Genomic DNA, 23804 nt, shown 5'->3' with positions numbered 1-23804 from the left:
TACTTCCTTGTGTAGAAAAAAATATACGTCAGTATGAAGCGATAAAGACCTATTTTTTGAGTGAGGAAAATGCCCCAATTGCTATTGTCAATTTTTTTCAAGATGATACAAGTGAACTGTGGTTATATTTCCTGCATGCACAGCTACTCCTGTTTAATGATACTATTTTAAAAATTCAAAGGGGTGATATAACAGCAATTGAAGTTTCTGTTCAATATTTTCAACTCCTACAGAAATACAGGGACAGAATAGAACAGAACTTTTTCCCATTCTCAGCAAAAAGTTTACTTATGAAAACTGTAAAAGAAGGGAGTATGAAGGAGGAATGTGCATACTCTGTTTCAAATAGGTTTTATTGTGAAGTGGTAAAATACTTAGAAACATGGTCACTTGGTTTATTTGAAGATGTCAACAAACTGAGGTATTTACTCCATGACTCAAGAATTTCCTACAAACAATTTCAAAACATTTTCATATTCCATCAACAAGCAAAACATATTTCAAATTCATTGGAATTTAATGATAATGATATTTTTGACACTTACTGTGCAATTTCAAAAGCCGTTGAAAAACATCGTGAAGATTGGGGGGAAAGAAAAGAAACAATGATGGATGGGTAAGTGGAGGTCAGTGTACAAAGATCAAGTACAGGCTTCTTATAAAATTCTTGTTTACTCTGCCTGGTACAAATGTTGATTGTGAAAGACTCTTCAGTGCTATTAAAACTTATTGGCGGGAAAAAAGTACACTCCTGGTGTCAACACTCGAACAAGTAATGAAAGTGATATTCAATGTGGACATGACCTGTGAAGAGTTTAGACTGGCAATAAAGGATGATTTAAAAATACTCAAGAAAGCAAAATCATCCCAGAAGTATGAATGATGGTGCCCATTGGTGAGAAAGTATTTGTAATTAGCTAATTACATTAGACCCATAAGTAATTTGAATCTGTAGAGTGTAGGCCTATTTTATAGGGGCTATAATAGAAGCAATAACAAATAGCCACCCTTATTTTCGTTCTCTTTTTATGTTTTGTGCATGCGCAGCTTCAACCGATAGACTATACTTTTTTTCATCAACAAATATCTGGTCACCCTAGCTAAAACCTCGTTAATCGGGACTTGGTTTAATCCAGACGGACAAAAGGTCCAAAAAAGAAAGAAAGCAGAATGCAAAGTTTTAAAAGTGGCTAGAAGTCAACAAGAGAACTTCCTAAAGAAAAGGCAGTCAACCACTGATGAAATTCTGTTTCCCGCAGACTTTGTACTGTACTGTATAGTGTATTTAGGCCTATGCCCTTTAAATACACCATAATAAACGCGTTTTGTTGCTATAAACGAAGTTTTAATGCACTTTCTACTGTTCTTTTAGGTTATTTCAGTAAATCTGGACTTTCGTTAAACCAGTCAACTTATCCCCCCCTTTAGTCCGGATTAACGAGGTTTTACTGTACTTGTTTGAGAACAACCAACTCCACCCCCCAAATGTCAACCAGTGTTATTAAGCTAGTTCCTTACCTTTACTTTGTTCTGCTGAGCTTTCGTCACTGTAGCCTTTCTCCTTGCTTATGTCACCTGGTACTTTCGTCCTAGCACTAGATGAAGCTCCTGAAGGATTCTCATCATTCTCACTTTGTCGAGTGTCAATGGGAGTCTCGAACGTTGCTGGGCTTGCATCTGCAAACAAAGCAAAGTATGGTGTGTTGAAATAAAACTTAAAATGATTGATTGTGGATCTTGAAAAAGCCACACCTGAAATTTGATACTGCAAGCACATGTCTGAATTTACCTTTGAGCCTGTAGGTTTAAAAACACAACGCACAAAAAATTAAAACCTTCATTCTGAGCTTCAACCCTTCCCTCTCCCACCCCATATAATTTTCCCTGATCACGACTCGGAGAAGGGGTAAAAATTAATTTGTGTGTGTGTGTGTGTGTGGGCTGTATTTTTAAACCTACTGGCTCCATGGTAAGTTAGATATGATTGCCCCAGTATGTGGTGAAAGAAGTTATTAACTTAAATTCAATTACAAGTACTGTTTATTCTTAATAGTATCAGTGTGTAGATAAGGTATAGGTGAGGATGAATGATGATTACATGAAGGAAAAATCATAAGTAGAGCCCGGATTTGTATGTACAGTAGACTCACGATTAAACAAGGCTCTGGGTTAACCGAGGGAGTGGTTGGAAAACATTGCACTTCATAACGCACCCCCTGTTTGTTTACTAGTAAGTTGGAATCACCGTCCGCGCTGCACGTGTTCGTTACATCTACTCTCCCTACAGTATTGGCGTTACATTGCAGCGTCCAAGAGAGGAAAGAGGTTAGTCCAAAAAACTACAAAAGACTTTTTGAAAAAGTAATCTTGTCATTTATGTTGTACTAGTAATAAATAATTACTATACAGTTTTAAGTGTTGTTCCGTCATTTACTACCTATCCGTATTATCAGAGTTTTTCCGTATCCGAGGTAGTCTATGTCCCAATTAGCTCGGATAATCGAGGGTCTACTGTAATTATATATCCTATTCCTCTCTAGATGCATAACTTTAACAGGAAAATGTCAACGAATTATATAACTGACATTATTTTGTATAAGTTTTATGTTACATATTTTTACACATTTCCAGGATATTACACATTTTACATATTTGCTAATTTACTTTACATAAAACAACATATTTAGTTTTTCTTGTTTGTACGCATTGCTTGCATTGTAGAATTAGGTATTTTTTTCCTTTCTTGATCCTTTTTCCTATTTGAAAATTAAATTGAGGTGCCATGGTAACTAGGCACCCTGTATTTTTCTATCCCTGATTACAATATATATAATTTTTATATTGATTAGAAACAACCTATGTCGAGAAATATCACATCTAATCAATACTAATGATGTGTTAAAACAATTTTAAAAATTGCAATGCCAATGCCATTGAAATCAAATTATAATGCAAATTTGATGATGGGAGTATTTCCAATGCTTTATACTTATGCAGAGAGAGGCTAATCGGGATTGGAGCCACAGTTTAAGGTGGGATACGGATCATTATGTGCCTCCGCCAGGTATCAAACCATGTTCATGACATATTACTATATTGGCAATAAACAAAATAATGTTTACCTTGAGACAAATCAATTTACTCAAAATTTTCATTTATACTGCTTCTCTTTCCAGAAAATATTATAATATCAGTGGAAAAAATTCTAGCGTTCAGAAGAATATTACCTTCATTGTTACTGTAGTTTTCAAACCATAGAATGTATCATGCTGAAGTGATAGCAAAATCCATTTTCCACCCCAAAGTGAGGCTACAAGAGTGGTGTATGTGTACGGTAGTCAACAGTTTTAAGTGACGTTTGGTTATCAAGCTTTCAGTGCAAGAGTAAATTTCTATACAAAGCTGTCTGTACAGAAGAGATTCTCGTTGAGTGCTCCATGTCATAGCATAACAGAAATACATTCCAGGCAACTAAAAACTACAAAATGATTTGCAGGTCGCAGAAACAATGAAATCAGTTGAAGATACTAAAATCATCTACATTTATGTGGATAATGTACACAGTGTTCTCTATCTATTGGTGGCTGATTAAAATGTAAGACATAGTACATATCAATTCTGGCAGGCAAAGAAAAACTCTTACCTTCAGTGTCTCAGATGTTATTGAATTAAACATATGTTAAAATTCAGGACAAAGTAAGAAACCCATATTTTTTTGTTTTGTCCAAAAAAATTCCTGGGACCAAGAAATACAGGCTGCCAAAGATGGCACCTTGGGCGTCATTTCTCACGTGCGATTTTTGGCAAAATATTAAAATGGTCTATTTCTGGAACGGTTCAAGATATTTTGTTGCTATTTTTTGTATTTGAAAGGGAATACGTTTCTGATTAAAATGATAACCTACATTTGGAAATATGTGTCCAAGTTCTCTTGCTGTAGCCTTCTGAATTTCTTTTTGAAAAATCAAAAATAATATTTTCTTCAAAAATGCCCATTCCAAAAATTTTGATTATTTTATTGTTGATCAGTAGCATACAGTACTACATTCTCCGAAAAGGAGAACTTCCACTCTTGAGTTTAACAGGTTTCATAAACAATTGAAAATTTTGCCATACATGAAACCAGTTTTTATTACCATATTCTCACATATTGGTCTCATGTCTTCATAAAGATAAGTAACAGACACAGCTTTCAAAACATATTAAAGCTTCCAAAATATATGTGCAAGTTCCAACACATATTACAGGTTCAAAGCATACCACTTTTAAGCATTCTGCTTAGAACTGAAATTAGCAATTCAATGAACTAAAAATTTGTTCAACTGCATCAGTATCTTCCTCTGATATTGAGTGATGCCTTCCTGCTGAACGAATAGAAACTGGGGCACCCACAATCTCTTTCAAATACAAAAACAGCAACAAAATATCTTGAACCGTTCCACAGATAAAGCATTTTAATATTTTGCCGAAAATCCTGCATGAGAAATGACGCCATCTTTGGCGACCTGTATCTCGGGCCAGGAATTTTTGTGGACAAAACAAACAAAAATACGGATTTCTTACTTGTCCTGAATTTTAACATATGTTTAATTCAATGAAGATGATGAAGGTAACCCCCCTGCCCAAATTGATATGGACTATGCCGGAAGTTATTGGAATAAAATTAGAGAAACATACGGAATTGTATGTGTCGTTTTGAATGACAGTGAAACAAAAAGCATATTAATGAAAAACATGTAAGGGCAAATAGCAAATAGTAAAAAGCTGGTATACATTCCCAGAGCTTTATTAGGATTTCTTTTTCTTTTACAATTACCACTTATACTGAAACTGATACTTAAAAAATAGCGTAACAAATAAGAGTGGTTCAGTTCAACGTATTAATTAATATTATACAGCGCACGCTTTTAGAAGGAACATGAGTTAGGCCAATACCCAGCCAGTGCTACTGCGCTGTTGCCAAACTAACTGCTAATGCAAGGGAAGGACAGAAAATTCGCGATTATTTTGATAATGCATTCACAGTATACAGGGTGATTCTAAAGGTATAGTACAAACGAAAACCACAGATACCTCCCATGAAATAGAGACGAAAGTTCCCCTTCCACTTTGCCAAGAGATGCCTCCGTGAGGAGCTAGACAACGCCGAAAACGTGTGAAAATGAACTTCACACCTCTGTACAGCCAGTACCAGTGAAGATAGAAAGGCGGAACAAACGAAGTCAAAAGGAACACCAAAGTCGCCCATCCGAAAAACACTAGGCGACAGCTGCGCAACGCATGTGCATGGGGTTCCACAAAGGAAATAGGAGTGTCCCGCAAGACAAGTGAAGGGAAAGTGTAGCGATCGACAACGGTAGGGAGAAAAGAAGCAATGAAGCATGAAGTAACAATTGCACAGCGGGAAACAAACACATGCAGCGCGTGGGGAGTCCCCAAACACAGTGGGGAGACACCGCAGCAAGAACAAAGCACGGTTCAACAAAAGAGAAAGAGGACCGGACGGGGAATGGTACCTGTCAAGGAGACAACAAATGCGGGATGAGGGATTCCCCGTAGCAGCACCGAGGGGATGTCACACAGAGGTCGTGCGCCAGCAGGACAAACACAGCAACTACGGGCACAGGAGGTTTATTGCCACGCAAAGGTGCACTTACAGATAGGAATAGTACGTAGTACGTAGTCATACCCCGGACTGACGTTGTTACAAAAGTTGCTCAAATTGACGACCACCACATTCAATGCAGGCATTGCAGCGTCGCAGGAAATTCTGGCGAACCCTATCAAAAATCCCTGGCATGGTACACACGTCGGCCGATGCTGCAAGTATCCGCGCTACCAATGTTTCCTTGTCAGGCACCGGGGTCTAGTAGACGAGTGTTTTCACATGGCCCCACAAGAAGAAATCCATTGGTGTGAGGTCAGGCGAACGGGCGGGCCAGAGGACGGGGCCCTCTCTGCCGATCCAACGTTGTGGGTAGGTACGGTGCAAAAGGGTTCGCACTGTGCCATCAAAATGTGCAGGCGCTCCATCCAATTGAAACCACATACGATGTCGCACGTTGAGGGGTACATCTTCTAGCAGCTCTGGAAGGACTGATGCAAGAAAGGTGATAGAGGCGGCCATTTAAACGTGGTGGCAGCAGGTATGGACCGATAATCTGTTCATCCATGATACCTGCCCAAATATTCACTGCAAACTGGGTCTGATGGTGCACCTCGACTGCTGCATGTGGATTTTCATAATCCCACACATGGCTGTTTCGGCAATTGAAGATGCCCTCACGGGTGAATGGTGCCTCGTCCGTGAAAAGCACATGGCGCAAAAAACGGGGATCGTCGATACAAAACTGCAACAGTCGTTGACAGAATTCCACACGTCGTGGGTAATCCCCAGCCTGCAACGCGTGGACTCGCTGTGGATGATAGCGATACAGCAGATCATCATGAAGGACACGCCACACTGTCGACTGTGATACTCCCACTGCACGTGCAATGCTACGGGTGCTAGTGGACGGTGTGTCATCCACGCGAGCAAGTACGTCGTCCTCGACCGCCGCGGTGCGCACATGTCTTGGGTGACCGACATGATGGCCTGCACGACATGATGGGTACGGTGCACGTTCGAAAACAACCTGCTGTCGGGTTGTCGCCTCTCCGGATACCGTCCGCGATAAAGGCGTGCAGCTGCTCGGCCATTGCCATCTGCAAGGCCGTAGACAAAATGCATGTCCCTCAGTTCTACAAATGTGTAGCGTTCTATGGTACGGTGAGGATAGTGACAATTATGGAATACTGTACTGCAGTGCTCAGGTGGCACACACACACACACTGGTCACAACGGCTTCGAAACAACGTACTCAATTGTCGTACGTCAAGCACACCACCACCGCACCGGCTCTTTCACTGACACGCTTCCTGACGCTGCACTTCCAATCAGCCCACACGTCCGCACGGCGCTGTGGTACAATCAGCTGACGTTCCTGAGCCACCCGTGCCTGTGCTCTTCACTACCTGACCACTGCTGTCAGGTGGGGCCATGTACTCTGGGGCCTTGTCATCGTGGAACACATGTAGCGTCCTTCATTCTTGCCCCATTCACCCACAACACGTACTTCGTCCGTCTTGCTCGAGCCGACGGGGAGCACTACGTACGATCGTGTGGTGTTTGTGTACACCAATGTGGGGTAACCCAGCAGTTGAACAGACGTGCATACCCCCACGTAGCTTCATTACACGATTGTCCCACGCAGTTTATCTGTCCAGCCTTGCTCGGCCCCGTCTCACACCCACGTGGCAGTGTGCGGCTGCGGTGGTGTGAGGCTACGCTTGGTTTCGGAGCGGAAGGCTGCGGCCGAGGAGGGACTCGAGTTGTTCGGCTGGGGTTGCGCTCGGAAGCAAACAGCCGCGTCAGGTCTAGGAACGGTGGACCTGGTGATCGGGATGGAAACATTCCGACCACATCCATTAGTGTCGTCCACCGTACGGAGTGGTTTCGCCCGCTCCCACCCAGCGATGTGCCTCCGGCTTCATTTTTAAGAGGCTGATTGGGCCCCACCACGACGTTTGTTACAACGTCAGTACGGGGTACGTGGTCCTATCTGTACATGCACCTTTCATTAGCAATAACCTCCTGTGCCCGTAGTTGCTGTGTTTGTCCTGCTGGCGCACGACCTCTGTGTGACATCTCCTCGGTGCTGCTACGGGGAATCCCTAGTCCCGCATTTGTTGTCTCCTTGGCAGGTACCATTCCCCGTCTGGTCCTCTTTCTCTTTTGTTGCACCGTGCTTTGTTCTTGCTGCGGTGTCTCCCCACTGTGTTTTGGGGACTCCCCTTGTGCTGCACCGCCATTTCTGCCCCGAACCATGTACGCGTCTGTTGCCTGTCGAGTGTCACGGACCACTTTGCTTGCATTCTCGGTGTGTTTTTACATCCTACGTCGTCCTCCCGTGGTTCTGCAACCCCGCACTACTTTTCTCGACTGCACTGCTTCAGTCATGGTGTTTGTCTCCCGCTGTGCAATTGTTACTTCATGCTTCATAGCTTCTTTTCTCCCTACCGTTGTCGATCGCTACCCTTTCCCTTCACTTGTCTTGCGGGACACTCCTATTTCCTTTGTGGAACCCCATGCGCATGTGTTGCGCAGCTGCCGCCTAGTGTTTTTCGGATGGGCGACTTTGGTGTTCCTTTTGACTTCGTTTGTTCCGCCTTTCTATCTTCACTGGTACTGGCTGTACAGAGGTGTGAAGTTCATTTTCACACGTTTTCGGCGTTGTCTAGCTCCTCACGGAGGCATCTCTCGGCAAAGTGGAAGGGGAACTTTCGTCTCTATTTCATGGGAGGTATCTGTGGTTTTCGTTTGTACTATACCTTTAGAATCACCCTGTATATATGAGTACAGTGAAATAATATAGTTAATATTTCTACACAGGATTATAATTTCATATCACTGTAGCATATACGAGAAACCCATACCTGAAAGAAGCTTGAAGGTATTTATTGTAGAGGAACTGCCAGGTCATCATCACCGCTCTCGTCGTCTTCCTCGGTCTCCGTGTCATTGATTTCACTCATTTCCGAGTCACTCTTCTGGAGGTTAATGATTAGATTTTGCACCCTTGGTGCCTGTACTACTGGTGCTGGGTTTTGAGAGTGACATTATTTAAAATACAAAGAACACATACTATCGCACAAAAGGGCTGTATTTAATCTTTTTCACGAACTGTTCTTTGTGGCGCATGAGTGAACGATAAGCGAATAATTTTACACCGGCCTTGCTACGAAAACGCTGAACTCAAACTGATCTAGACTTTCAATGTTCGAGAACGTCCAGAACAATGAAGGGTCATTGTTTATATCGAGGCGAATTTAACACCCACAGTTTTCCCTAGACACAACAACTCAGCTGCGTCAACACGGTGGCAACGAAAAAAAATGAAGGAAATGAAAGGTGTTGTTTCCCTTGTTTCTTCAAGGAACGATAACTCTGGCTGTAGGCGACGGAATTTCATGGGACTTGGACAGTCAGGTTCAAAATGTCTTTCCCCATCTTATGATGAACCTTAAAGTGGCGAGTTTTATGAAAACGTCTTGCGCGCAAGAAAAATACAGAGCGTGGCTTTTAACTTCCGTGCCATAGTCTCCTAACTGTACAACGTTGCACTCCTGCTATTGGCTAATCGCCACGCACACCCTCTGCGTGGCACCGCCCGATATCGCCTCTAAAAGCATGCGTCTTATAGTGACTGAGTATTCCATTCCAAATATAAGTGGCTCTCCTCGATGATGCAGTACATACTTGCCTTGTAATCAAGGGGTCCCGGGTTCGATACCTGGTGGAGGCACATCATACAGTCATTCGGATCCCACTTTAAACTGTAGGTTCAATAGAATATTTAAAAAAAAACAATATTGGTAGCAAATCAGTGGAAATTTTGCATAACTTCTGCGATAATTAAGACTCCGTGAAAGCATTGCATTGCATTTTTGTGGACCCTGTGGACAATGAAAATGCTGGAAAAGTAACAGCTGGTATCGGTAAATAAAATCCAACCGATTCTTGAACATAGCGATACTACTGCACTTCTATTGGGCAAAACTGATACAGCTGTATCAGCACAGCCCAAGTGTGTTCAATTTTGTACTAATTTGTAGCGATTATAACCCAAAAATTAAATTAAATTGAAAAAATCAAAAACAGCAACTTACATCTTTCGGTTGGAGGCCTTCTCCCAGAGCTGTATTTTTCATAGAGTTCTCTGAGTTTCTGCAAGTCATTCTTTTCCACAGCTTCTAAATAGTCATTCTGGGCTTTCAACTTCTCTAGATCAGGAAAGAAATCTCGCTGGATGATTTTACCCATTTCCTGTAATAAGCATACCATGCATGAAATAATATAACAATGACAATTTCAATATTATTTCGAATTTCAAGCAATCAATTTTTCCAAATATTATACTGTACATATAAGGAAGGAATAACAATCCAAGTAAAAAAAAAACAAATTCATAGAGTTAAGCCTTATCTATACTCACTCCCTTTAACCCTTAAATGTTGAGGCCTATTGTATGCAATAACGCTTGAACACCAGTGGCGTGGCGTAGCGTTATAGTACGCCCGGCGTTCCCAGATTTAAAATTTCAAAAATGCGTAAATGCTGTGAATATAAAGTAAAACTTGACTAATTTCATATATGTTTGACCTTCATGGCATTATAATAGCTATTTTTCGCGATCCGCTTGCAACGCTCCACTCTCAACACTCGTTCTAGCATCTTTTCACAATGCCTTTCCTGGCCGGACGCCGAGCAGGTTCGGCGTACAAGACTCTATATTCCTTGCTGCCTTTCTGGAGGGAAAGCTTCGATGTCTACGGCACGCACGTAAATGCTCTCTCGTACGCCAGCGTACGGAGCTGCAGTAGAGGTCTACCGTGATTGGTTCATGTGACCCTTCCTGTTTTCTGAAGCAGACGACAGCGGTAGAATTCCTACCTGGTTCTTTGCACTCATGCAATTTGTGTTATGTGACGCTACAATACACAATATTGACTGACGTAACTTTACCAATCTCAAATATACCACTTCTTAATGATCACTGCATTATATAATTTATTTCACGAACAGCGATGTGCATTAGAAACTAAAAGATCAACACAGTTTTTGTCAAATAAGTTGGTGAAGTCCTTGTGGTAGAAATTCAGCCTGTGGCTGCTCTACCACTTAACCCGCAAAACTATTTTTTTTTTATTGTTATTAATAAATAGCAAATTAATATTCTGTCAATGGAAATGTTTACCATTCATTTGAAAACATCGAATTGTCTCTGTACAAAATTATTTTAAAATGTTTATCAGCATTCTCAAGATGTAATAAACAGTGGTCTGAATTACTAATCGGCACTGTTACGTCAGTAGAGTGTACGATATTTGGATCATCCACCCACCTCCGTGTCAGGGTGCTTTGCACAGTGCGCCAAGACGACAGAGGTCCCTGGTTCGAATCCTGGCGGGAGCACGGGTGCTCTTTGTCAGTGTCCCTTCCTCAATATCATCATCACTCATATTCATATTCGCAATTAACCAAAAGTGGTAGAAAAGCGAAGTAAAATAAACCAAATCAATCAGTATGGATTGGATTGGATTGATTTGGTGTTTTAAGTCCACTTTATGCACAGTAAGGCTAATCGGGACTGGACCTACAGTTTAAAGTGGGATCCGAACCACTTGTGCCTCCACCGGGTATCGAACCTGGGACCCCTTGATTACAAGGCGACGACGCTACCACTGCGCCATAGGGGAGGCCCAAAAATCAATCAGTAGTTGGATCATCCACAACAATTACGCCTACTGTTGTGCAGAGGCGCTTGTGGTTCAAGTAGGTTTTTAATGACTTGCGTCATGCAGAAAGGTATAAAAAAAGGTATAAAACACCAGAGTTCAAAACATTTGTGGCATAGTGAGGCATCTAATTTTCTAGCTACAACATGCATGGATCATGTTTTATTGAAAACTCAGCTGGCTTCAGGCAAATAAACAATACCTGTGGCGACTAATACCATAAGTAAATTATTAAGCAAGAAAGGGCCGACCCTTCCTTCGGACTTGGCGTTCCCACCCGAAATGTCCATGCTACGCCACTGTTGAACACTAACCCCATCTAGTTCGCTACACTTTTTGACTCTCTCTGCACCGAAGGGCATTTTCGACAAGAAGTTTTGAACTTCGTCGGGCCTCCACGTAGGCAATGCCGGGACGTAAGGGTTTTAAAACAATGCCTGGTATGTGTTCCATTCTTGCTCACCTGCTTTCAGAGGAAAATAATTAAAAAGTAAAAGCCATGATTTTCAGCGGAAAATGGTCCTCCCCCCCCTCAAAAAATATAGCTAGAATCAAGTTAAACATTAGTAATTATTTATCTTGTAGTCTATGGTTGTTACAAGCATAGACTTTTTTGTTGTGACGTTTCAGAACACACGCTCCCTTCATCAGACATTTATATCTAGTTACATTAAAAGATACAATTACAACAGTGGCTACACAGTTTTAACAAAAAAAATAGTCAGTTATACAATGGATCTTATCAGTGTAACATTATTGTAACACAGCTACAACTTAACTGTGAAACAAACTGCCTGTTTTTATTATTTTTCAATTATAAATTACAAATATCATCACACAATTCAAAATAATCTCTTTTACAGAGATTCTTCATGTCTTACATTACATCACATTTTAAAGATGGTGGCCTACTCCACAGTGTTGCCATTCTTATTATTTAATTTCTTCCAGTGTTCTTCTGTAATGAACGAAGATTACCAGACATTCAAATCTATGCTTTCTTTCCCATTGTTATATCTGTATATTTAATCAAACTAAAAATAAGTGTCTGATGAAGGGAGCATGTGTTCTCCTGAACCGTCACTACAAAAAAAAATGTATTTTCATGTTTGTAACAACCATAGTCTACAAGAGAAATAATTCTACAATGCAATCAATGTATACACACAAGAAAAATTACTAATAGGATACCTCAAGGCTCATGTAGCACTCAAAATATGTACTCCTACCATTGCTTAAGTCACAGTATGTTTGAAAAGTGGAAAACAAAACCAAATAAAACAAAACAAAGGTGACACATTGTCACATCTTGGCATTTAAGGGTTAAAATCTTCAATGTGAGTATATTGAGGGGCTGTAGATACAAGAATGAGTGAAAAGTTGTAGTTATATAAGAAACGGAACATTTCAATAAGATGTTAGTATTTTATTTTTTCACTTAGTAGAAACTAGGAGTATTTCAAAAGGTTTAAGAATATTTTCTAAATTACAATTTGCTGAATTAGGAAAGGAAGGGGGTTACAATCCTGTGACATTACCTTAAATGAATCGCTGATTTAATATATTTCTAAAGTTGCTTTCAAACAATTCTCTATTTTGGGGACACTTCCATGGATGATATTCATCTTGACATCATGTGCAGTGTACTCAAGGATGAAATTGGACAAACAGAAAAGTGTGTGCTAGGAAAGCATACGAGAAGCTTTCTTACATGAAAATTTACATTTTACCATTTTACACACCTTTCATGGTTTCTGTATAGCTTAGGAAAATGTAAAAAGTAGACATTCCTCATATGATCGCAATAAACATACCTTGAATCACTTCAGCGAATACCATATGCACAGTGCTTACTCAACATGTTTTCAATGCAGGATCTGATCTGTTTGCCCAAAATATGTCACAACGAAAATTTTTCAATGTATTTGGCTGCTAACTCATGTATTTTTCTATAATAATGTCCGTCCGATGCACGGAAGCTGTTGCTTGCATTTCAATCCATGTACTTGAACCGGATATACTGATGACGTAATCCGCGGTAAGTGTTTCCAAACACACAGTTTTTTCACTATATTGCCCAACCAAAAGCAACCTATCCTAACCTTACCGAGATGGTGTGTGGCACTATCATGAATAGTTTTGGGGGCTATTCGTGGATGGTTATACGATCCAGAATGGTTTTTGGGATTATGCGTGAATGGTTTTTGGGGCTATGAGGGAATTTTTCTGTTAAAAAGGTTGAAACACAACACTAGTCAATATTTGCCCACCATTTTGCGTGTTCAGAGAGCGAGATTGTCGACAATAGAAACTAATTTCTTTAAAAAAAAAAAGTGAAATTCCTTGTTAAACAATCTCTCGCAATGCAGACTAAGTGGTACTACTTTACTATACCGGAGACACCTATCAATGATTTATTTCATAATTTTTTACATTGCTAACGTACTATTCTGCATTGCGGAACATTTCTTTAGGTGAAATAATAGATTTCTAACGAAAATAATGTCTATTTCTTACATACAATAGCCCCACGAACCATCATGGGGACGAGGTATGCCTACTAGGTTAGGTTAGGCCTGTTAGGTTAGGTTCCATTAGCACTCCTTTCGTTCAATTTAGTATATACGGACAACATCGGAATTACAAATTCCATGGCATCTTCACACCCGGCAACAATTTCACGATGCATCCTCGACACGTCATCTTGTAGCAGCAGCAATAGCACGTATTGTGCTCTGGTGCAGAAAGCAAATAACGGCAGCAGCAATAGCACGTCGGAATAGATTTTCGCAGAAAACCACATGCATTCGCATTAAAATGGATCAAAACTACATTCCCGAACATCAACAACGCTACAGAAAATGATTTGCGGAAGTACTTCCTCCTGTAAATTTGAAGAAATCCGTCTCCGCTATAGTAAAGTGTTACCGAATAAGTAAGTATGAATGTCAACAATTACAGAATAAACGAGTTACAGCTGATTCCCGGCTTTGACAGTTTTACCATTTCTTGGTTTCAAAAATGCAGAAAATATTAATCTGGAAGCAATCATGTCATGTAAAGTGGGTTGAGCGAATGATCGTGATCCTAGTCACCCACTGTCCCAAGCCATCTGTTTGAATGGAAAGCGTATAAACATGCAGATCAAGGAAAGTATGGGAATACTAAGATAATCAAACCTAACCTGTTTAAAATGTATAAACAGTGACAAGATAAGCACATGGGAGTGTTACAAACACAATTATATAGAAACAGGTTGTAAATAATTGATCTGCAGAAAAAAAACACACGTGTCACTTTTCAATATATGCTTACAGACGTGCATAGTGGTTTATTCATACACGTCCTAAAATTTCTACAAACCCCCCCTCAAATCTTGGTAAATATGGTACTAAATTTACATTTACAACCCCTCCCAAGATAGAAAATTCTGGATAAACCTGCGTTAGGGGTTTTGAATGCTTGTTCATATCATCGAGGCTGACATCTAGAATGTTTATATTGGGGAAAGGGATAGTTAGGGGTATGTGTGCATAAATTACTGTGTAACACGACGACATCGGAATTAATAATCAGAACCTCGGCCATAAATTTTTATATTGAGAATAATTAATAACTTTTTGCGTTTGTTAAGCGCACGTGACACTTTTCGATCAATACATCACACGCAATGGTCCCTGCACTAGAAATTTTAGCAAGATTAAGGTGGGTGTGTGTGTCTTTGTGTGTACGAGTTATTGCATCCATGTCTAGTTGAAAGAAACACTCAAGAAAGTATGGAAATAAAGCTTGGTGGCTACATACGTATATAATACGAATCAATAACTCACCTGAATATATGTATCTTCGTCCAGTACCTTCTTCTGGCATTTTACTACTCCCATAGGTTGTTTGAAAACTTCCACAGCAGACGTAGCTTTTTCATTTGCACGAATTTTTACTACTTTATCGGACATTCCGAAGGCGTTTCACAAGATTCATCTAAATTTCAATATAATGATGATATTCTTCAGGACAGTGTTTACATCAACTCACAGATTATACTGCATCAACTTAACAAGGGTTGAGCGATTTGCCCCATGCAACAGTAACTATTATAGTCTGTGAGATATAGAATCCCTGGCCTCAATGTCAAATCATTTAAATTTTGAATAGGTTTTTGTTAGCTGAAGACTTCATATATCCAGAAGGAAAAAGTATATCTTTCTAAAAGGATTGTTTCTAAATTTCGAAATATTCTTGTAGCTACTTTCATTTGCATACATTAGATGAACTACAATCAACTTCTGGCTGACTTTAAACTTCCATGATTTCAAACAAATTAACAAGTTCACGACTCAAGTATTCAAGACTGCAATCTTGCGTGAGGCTAACTGGGGGCTCGATATGGTATATTAGTGGTGACTGGTGACGTCACAGTAGACGACAAACCAGGAATTGAGTCTAACAACGGGCAAACATGTTTTTCTCCTATTCAAATCAATGGGATTGTACATCGGAAGGGGGTACACCTTTAATTATTGTGACAGCAGTTATGAAACAAAATTATGATGCGTATCGTACATGAATGTAAAGATGACATTTCGGAGAATACGTCTATATATCACACATACCTTACAGAGGCTGTGTCCGAAAGCTGCAAGACCATACTTGAAGCGAGCATACCCCGAGAGCATACTCGCAGTGCGGTCTTGAAGCCTGGAAGCGGAAAGCTTTCGAACTGCACTTCGACTGCAGCGCCAGCACAAGTGAGAATGGCAACAAAAGTTGCTTTGAAACTAAAATTATCAAACATCGACTGTATGTGCCACAACACACACATGACTCGGCGTGCAGTTTATATAACACAGCACGTTATTAATTATAGAAATATGAAAGAAATTTGCTCTTTCAAATTAATTTTCACACATTCCGCAACATGGTTTACGATCGCGGAAAAATAAATTGTTTTCTCACTTTTAAACACTTCTCACTATAGAAGAAAGAAACCACGCATATATGAATAAAACCAATAAATAAAATTACATAGTATTTTAAAAATTTGTTTACTTACATTTCCACACAATGGAAGAACTACAACTACCAGCTGATTGACTTCCGACGTCCATTTTTTTAACAAATGAAAAGCAAGCACAGATCGCAAGTGTGCACTGCTCGCGTGCTGCGTGCTCTGGTCTTGTACACTCGTTTGCTTGGCGCTTTCGAACTGCACTAGGTGACGTCACTTCCGTCAAGACTGTACTTCAAGTATGTACTTTGTACCTTTACAAAGAATAAGGTAAAAAATAACCGGAGTAAGGAAATCTAATAGACGGTGTTAAAGGCGGGGGTTAAACTTTACTGCCGTGTATCCACCGGAAGTTGTGGTTTGTATGTGGTAAGTCAGCGAGCGTATGTTTATTTTAGTAAGTTGATGGTAGGTGGCTCTGGTGATGTTCAATTAGCTAGTGCTTGGTGTGTAGTCACAGATTGTGTAGTAGTTTGTTATCAGTTGCCGGTCGACCGTATTTTACTGGTGGGTCATGTTGGTATGTCCTCGGCTTCTACGCCCGCGGACGTTGAATTTGGTGAAACTGCTGTAAATTTTCACCAGTTTATGTTCCAGCTAATTGTGATTAGTAAGGTAAGTTTGATTTCTTTTTATTTTGGAGTAGGTAACTTGTGGTTGTAATGTAAATTTTTTAGTTTTCGTTTAGTTTTAAATTCGGGTACTCATAGAAATTTAGATTTAGTGATTTTGATTTGGATTGGTTCGGGGGTTTGGGGGCGGAGCCCCCAACAGTAGTATAAATGAAGATTTTTTAATTGCAAGTTTTTATTGGAGTGGTTTATTATTGTGTTTAGTCGTTCCCCTTTGTGTTTACTGGTGTCGTTCCCCTTTGTGTTTACTGGTGTCGTTCCCCCTTGTGTTTACTGGTGTCGTTCCCCCTTGTGTTTACTGGTGTCGTTCCCCCTTGTGTTTACTGGTGTGGTTCCATTTTCATTTTTAAGGCGAATTTCTTCCTTGTGTTTATTGGCGTGTTTCCTCCTCGTGTTTACTGGTGTGGTTCCAATTTTATTTTACTGTGTGTTGAAAGGGGTAAATCATTTATTTTTTGTCGTTCCCCCTTGTGTTTACTGGTGTCGTTCCCCCTTGTGTTTACTGGCGTGGTTACATTTTCATTTTTAAGGCGCATTTCTTCCTTGAGTTTATTGGCGTGTTTCCTCCTCGTGTTTACTGGTGTGGTTCCAATTTGCGTGTTAAAAGGCGTAAATCGTTTTTGTGTTCGGAAATTGTTAACTTTGTATTTTTAATATGGCAGTTCGTTTTTGATTGGTTATGATGCGAGTTTGGAATGATGACGTGATTTTCAAAATGGCGGCAGGTACTTCCGGTGGAGTTACTACTGTAAATTTTCACCAAGGCGGGGTTACTGTGGAGCATGCGCACTCGCCTGGTTCCCCTCGAAAACCCAGTTACGCTTACGGCGCTATGGACGTTAATATAAAACGGCAAAGTAGAGGTTCTCTTACAAGGAAATAGGGAATAGGGTGTCAGCTGTGTAGATGAACTACAACCAACTTCTGGCTGACTTTAAACTTCCATGATTTCAAACAAATGAACAAGTGCACGACTCAAGTATTCAAGACTACAATCTTGCGTGAGGCTAACTGGGGGCTCGATAGGGTATATTAGTAAAGACTGGTGACGTCACAGCAGACGACATACCAGGAATTGAGTCTAACAACGGGCAAACATGTTTTCTCCTATTCAAATCAATGGGATTTTACATCGGAAGGGGGTACCAATAGGGTGTCAGCTATGTAGCATATGGTTGCACAGTTCAATCGGGAACAGATTTATTGAGTCAAGTATCACTTCAAGAAAGTGTGGGGCGTTACCCCCACACCCCCTATACGCCTTCATGGCGTGGTGCTAAGCACAGGGGAACACTTTACTTTTTTACTTTACTTTATCACTTCATAGGTTTCCGAAGGACGTAGAGAGACGAAACCTGTGGATACAAGCTGAACGAAGAAAGGATTGGTACCCGGAAAGGATTTGTACGACTTGCATTTTTTACAAGCATGTTGATCGTTTATCTGAGTATTGTGTTGTGGTGAAAAGAACGCCTCTTAGTGAGGTTTCAAACCGAAGCGACACGCGACAACGGTGGTTCACATTCACACCGAAGTGACAAGCGACACAGGCCCATTTAGTCTATAAATAAGCATTTACCACAAATGGGAAATCAATCTCAGGCGGCACTATACACGCCATTGGGAATCTGAGCGACACGTGAAGCTTGTCGTGTCGCTTCGGTTCGAAAAATGTCATTAATCACTGAGGATTCATTTTCAAGTGATACGGAGATTACACACCAAAGCAACAAGCAACAGCGCCTTTATTCTAAAGCAAACAATTCACCTCGCATACGAGTACAACAGACCGAGGCGACACGATGCATAGCACTAAGAAATCAGTCCAGTGCAAGCGACACGTGCATTTTCTAGTGGCGAATTGGTTCGAAAGGAAGCTTTCAGACTGAATGATACGTGACTCTTGGAAACCAACATTCAAAAATAAACAACGCCTCCCGATCTAAAGCGACACGACAAATTGCAGGTGTCGCTTTCATGTTGCTCGGACTGGACCGTTTCATCATTACCGTGCATCGTGTTGCCACGGTCTGTTATTTGCGCAAGCGTGGTGAATGGTTTGCTTTTGATACAATGCATCTCTGCGAGATCCGGATATGGTTTGTCTCTTCAGTCTGAAAACTCCCTTGTTGTTTGAAGTAAATTCGTGCAAGTTAAAGTGGCATGCCATATCGTAGGTTTTCCCTGAATCCCTCAGGCGGAAAGGCGAAGTTGAAAGCACACTACTACCATTTCTATGTGTCATTACTTCTGCAGATCTGTTGGCAAAGATTCACTTAATCATACTTTATAATATAATAATATCACTAGTTTTATAGAATTCTCTTTCCCTCACTTTTCTATTTACAAAATAATTGAATATATCCAAACTTTCGTACGTTTTGAGTTCGTCGTGCGTGTACATGAGATACTCGTAGTATGCTATACAACTGGCGGCCACAAAGACACGTCATTTTTTTAATAATCTGCTCTGCAGTTGACCATCCGACGGATTCTACACTTCCACTCTTTCATAGGAGAACTTTAACAAATACCTTTCTTGACTATCGTCGCACAACTGATGAAAATGAAAACAAACGCTCATTTCATACTTCGTATGTCGGGAAATCTGCACTGGAAACAACGGGGACTGGCCTAAACTGGAAGTTCCGGGGGGAACTTTTAACACGGTCTATATCATGAATTTTTATACAAAAGTTGGACATTCCCGAGCACAGCCGAAGCTATGGCCGAATCTCACCCGAACTCAAGTAGGTGACGCTACATGGGAAACCAGCAAACAGCTTTCAGGCGATTGATGCGACTGCGCCCATTGGCTGCGATTCCGTGCCGGCTTAAGATATCTTTACATTGATTAGATAAATTTTAGTTTAAAACTCAGGCGCGTATATTCTAGGCTACCTAGGCTATCGCCGAAGCCCAGATTAAATACAGAAAATAATCGACTATCAAATGTGACTGATGCTTCACTCTCAAACAACGACCGCGGGAAAAAATGATAGTATAAAACCCGCGACTCCTGTGCACCGTACTCCCGCGAGGAGAAGAGGGGGAGAGTGGACCATGCTTCCTTATGGCCCGAGCTGAACGGAAGAAAAAGCTGCGCGGGGATTTTTCGTCCAATGTTTGTTTTCCTTGTGCTCGCTCTATACATGGGGAATGGACTCCTTTCCTTTAAAACTACCACCAGACTTCAGCGGTTAAATTCTTCCCCGACCAGCGCCTGGAGGCGGCCGGTGACGTATTTGTAGTGGCTTCTTAGACAGGGAACTCTGCGTTTTACAACGGCGGTAAAACCTTACAGCGATGCCAATGCACTAACCAGTATGGGATTTTCCCAGGTAAGAGTAATTTTGAAACTAAACTACTATTACAGGAACGGGAAAGGAGTGGCTGGCATGTGAAAGGGAATTTGTCCTCTAGGCCAAAGCAACACTGTCCCATCGAACACATGCAGAACTCACAGGCCGCTGACCTTGAACCAACAATGCTTTACGATGTTTTCAACCCCTCTGCTGCTTTGTTTATGACTGGTTGGGGTACACACATAGGCGCCGACTCCATGGGGTTTAGGGGGGCTCGAGCCCCCCCAATGTTAATGATGTGGGGGCAGAGCCCCCCCAAATAATTTTGCTTAAGAGGATTTAATGTACTATTTTTCTTCTCTTGTAAAGTTTGCTCTGAATTGTGCCACATGAACGTAACTTTAAATACACATTTGAAATGTTCTAGACCAACTTTGGGGGGCTGAGACCGCTAAACCATCAACTTTGGGGGTGGGGGCTATGACCGGAGACAGCAAAACACACGACTTATTACTATGTATTAAGTATATAATTATTATTTACTATTATACATATATTAATCAGAGACATAATGAATTTAACCGATGACTTGTTAAAGACTGTTTGGGAATCCCCTAAAAGAATGCAAATATTTAGGAATATTATTGATGTGAATGAGAAGGCTGGCCATACTGGACTGTGACCACTTTGCCCTCGTCGGTGGACGTTGAGAGCCTCCAGTATGCAAGAGATCTTAAGGAACTATGAAAACCTTCTCAATTTTCTTCAGAAATTTTCTGAAGAAGATTCTACTGACGCAGCATTAAAATGTGCTGGATACCTTGAGACAATGCTTCACTTCAAGACATTTTTCTTTCTCTCCCTCTACTGCCATGTGATGGGTCCAAAGAAGAGGTAAACTGTAAGATTCAGTTTCCACACATTGGTGCTACAGAAGTGGAATCAAAACTAAAATACTTGACTGACATCTTTCAAGAAAAGCGAATGGGTTTTGAGCAGTTCTGGCTGAAATGGACAGAGGGCAAACCCAGCCTCGTTGATGAGCCAGAATTGCCCCGGCAACGTCACGTCCCTAAGAGACTTGAAAATCCTGATACTGCCAAACATCACAAGTTCTACACTCCAAAATAGTATTATAAATCAATATACACTGACGTGTGTGACTCAGCAAAATCATGTGTTAAACAAGGACATGAATCTACAGGACTACAAAAAGTAACAGCCATAGAGAAAGAATGCGTCTCAGCTGTGAACAGTTGCACAACAAACTTTCAGCAAACGCGAGAATTCTTTCGCCAAGATTTGGATGCCGATTGGCTCTCTTTACACATGTCCATGCTTGGTGATATCGCCAAACAGAAGAAAGTGGTTCTAACTACCATGCGTGACATAAGGAAGTTTCTTTTGGAATACAGCACCCTCCAGGACCCAAATTCATGATGGTCCTCCGCACTGTGCCAGTGACGACAGCCACAGCCGAAAGGTCATTCAGTGCTATTAGCCGAATAAAGACATATTTGAGATCTACAATAAGGCAGAAGAGACTAAGCAGATTAGCAGTACTCCACATACATCAAACTATGCTTGATAATTTGGACCTGAGACTGCTCGTTAATGAGTTCATAAGGAAATAACCCACTGCGTAGAGCAACTTTTGCTTTATTTTTAAATCATGTTCATATGTTTTTGTTGTGTATGTCACTTTATATCTTAGTATACATGCTATTTTTTTATTATTGCAAAATTAAATTTAAAAAGTAAAATATTGTAGCAAGAACAAAAAAGTAAAACAATTTTCCTGCGATTTGTGTTAGCATTTATGTAAATAATTAAATAAAACTGTTAAATATTGTAAATATTCGTCATTTTATGGGTTATTTGCAACCCATCACATGTCTGTTGCGGACATTAAAACACACCCATGCCCTCGCCGGGACTCGAACCCGAGACCTCTGGATCAAAGTGAGTTGAGTCGACCACCCAACATGCTCGGCAACCGAGGCCGGCATAAAACTGTTAGGTTGGCCTCTTAATGTAAATACATACTTTTCAATAAAAATGTTAATTGTTATCTAAAAAACAAATGAGCAGACACAAAAGACATAAAGAGACTTTGAAACATTTTCTAAACATTTATCATGTTACAGTTCATTTGCATGAGGAATATAATAGCTGCTTAAAAACTGCTATACGAAGACGTAATTTTTATTTTAAAAAAAGGGTGGGAGTGAGACATTCATTCATTTATTTCAGTGATCAGAGCCCCCCCAATAATTTTGACAAGTCGGCGCCCCTGACACTGACTGGCCGGAGATGACAAAGGGTATTTTGTGAGTGGAAATCGCGTTGAAGGAAGTTTAAGAAAATTAGGTTTCTTACTGTGTGGATTTTCTTAAATGTATTGAGTGAGAATTACTTATAGCTATATGTTTTGAATGATCTGTGCTGCGTGGTGTAGCGAACGAAAATGAATGACATAATTAACGAACTATTGGCGAAACAATTTACTCTGCTTTTGCATGAGGATAAACTTCAAATCGTGAAGATATGCAGGCCTCTGGCATCGCAAAGAAGAGAAGAATGGACTTGATTTGTTATTTTGCGTTGCTTTTCTGCCACTTTAGCTAATCGCGACGATGAGGATGAGTGACAATACGATTAAATTCATGAAGGGACATTCACAAAGAATATCCATATCCATGCCTGGATTTGAACCCGAGTCCCCTGGCGTCGTAGTGCGCTGTGCTAATAACCATTTTACCACAGAGGTTGCCAAGAGAAGAATGGAGTTCCTGACCAAATTAAATATTCAAGGTAAGAAGTTTATTATACGCGTATATTTTATTCTCGCACGTAGCCTACATAAATATTTCACAATGTGGGCCTCAATATTTTATAAATATTTGAAATGTTTTCCTTATTGCTTTTATATTAATGAAACAGTGATATTTTTATAATTATTAGTAAATTGTAATGTATGTATTTTAATCGCAATGTCACATGAGCTTAAAATCCAAGAAATTGAACGAAAAAGAGCCTCCCATTTGAACATTATGATAAAAAGAGATAGCCCACGTTTTAAACCCAGAATACGCCACTGTTAAAACTCTTACATAATTAACCCTCGCATTACCAAGCGGGGTATTCTGACTACCCTAGGTTGATTTTTCCCTATAATAATTTTATCTGAAGAGCTACATACTTGTGGTTTCATGACTGTCCTAAAATGATTGAAATTGTATTTACACTCGTGACTGACCCAGTTTGTTTGTTTTTATAGTTATTATTGACGGGATATATTGGTGGGGTTGTGAGACTACCCCGCTTGGTATGAGATGTCTTATCTTCTTATTTGTCAAAAATGAATGTTTTATGAAATATGTACTCATTCATCTTCGTTATTTAATTTTTCCATTGTTGAGCTTTACCATACATCCATTGTTTAGCTCACATAACATATATTGTACTCTATTGTTTCAGGTTACTATTGTGTGAGTTGAATTAGAGCGCGCATACATGGCA

The 23804-nt window shown here is 40.3% G+C and overlaps 2 protein-coding genes across 2 annotated transcripts in view; one reads left to right on the top strand and one right to left on the bottom strand.

Moving 5' to 3' along the window:
* Window positions 1–15391, bottom strand: part of Es2 (ess-2 splicing factor homolog) — a 63085-nt gene extending 47694 nt beyond the window's left edge. Inside the window, exons 1-3 of the mRNA XM_083140661.1 lie at window positions 15168–15391; window positions 9709–9865; window positions 1519–1677 (exon numbers count right to left, since the gene is read on the bottom strand). Coding sequence (XP_082996787.1) covers window positions 1519–1677; window positions 9709–9865; window positions 15168–15293 — 442 coding nt within the window. The 5' untranslated portion in view covers window positions 15294–15391. The remainder of the gene's footprint in view (window positions 1–1518; window positions 1678–9708; window positions 9866–15167) is intronic.
* Window positions 15392–16860: 1469 nt separating this feature from the next.
* Window positions 16861–23804, top strand: part of LOC146002703 (uncharacterized) — a 124668-nt gene continuing 117724 nt past the window's right edge. The window contains exon 1 of the mRNA XM_083140660.1: window positions 16861–16960. Coding sequence (XP_082996786.1) covers window positions 16868–16960 — 93 coding nt within the window. The 5' untranslated portion in view covers window positions 16861–16867. The remainder of the gene's footprint in view (window positions 16961–23804) is intronic.

Source organism: Lepisma saccharinum, chromosome 18, assembly GCF_977018435.1.
Source record: "Lepisma saccharinum chromosome 18, izLepSacc3.1, whole genome shotgun sequence".
Taxonomy (NCBI): Eukaryota; Metazoa; Arthropoda; class Insecta; order Zygentoma; family Lepismatidae; genus Lepisma; species Lepisma saccharinum.
This window is presented reverse-complemented; position numbering and strand designations above follow the sequence as displayed.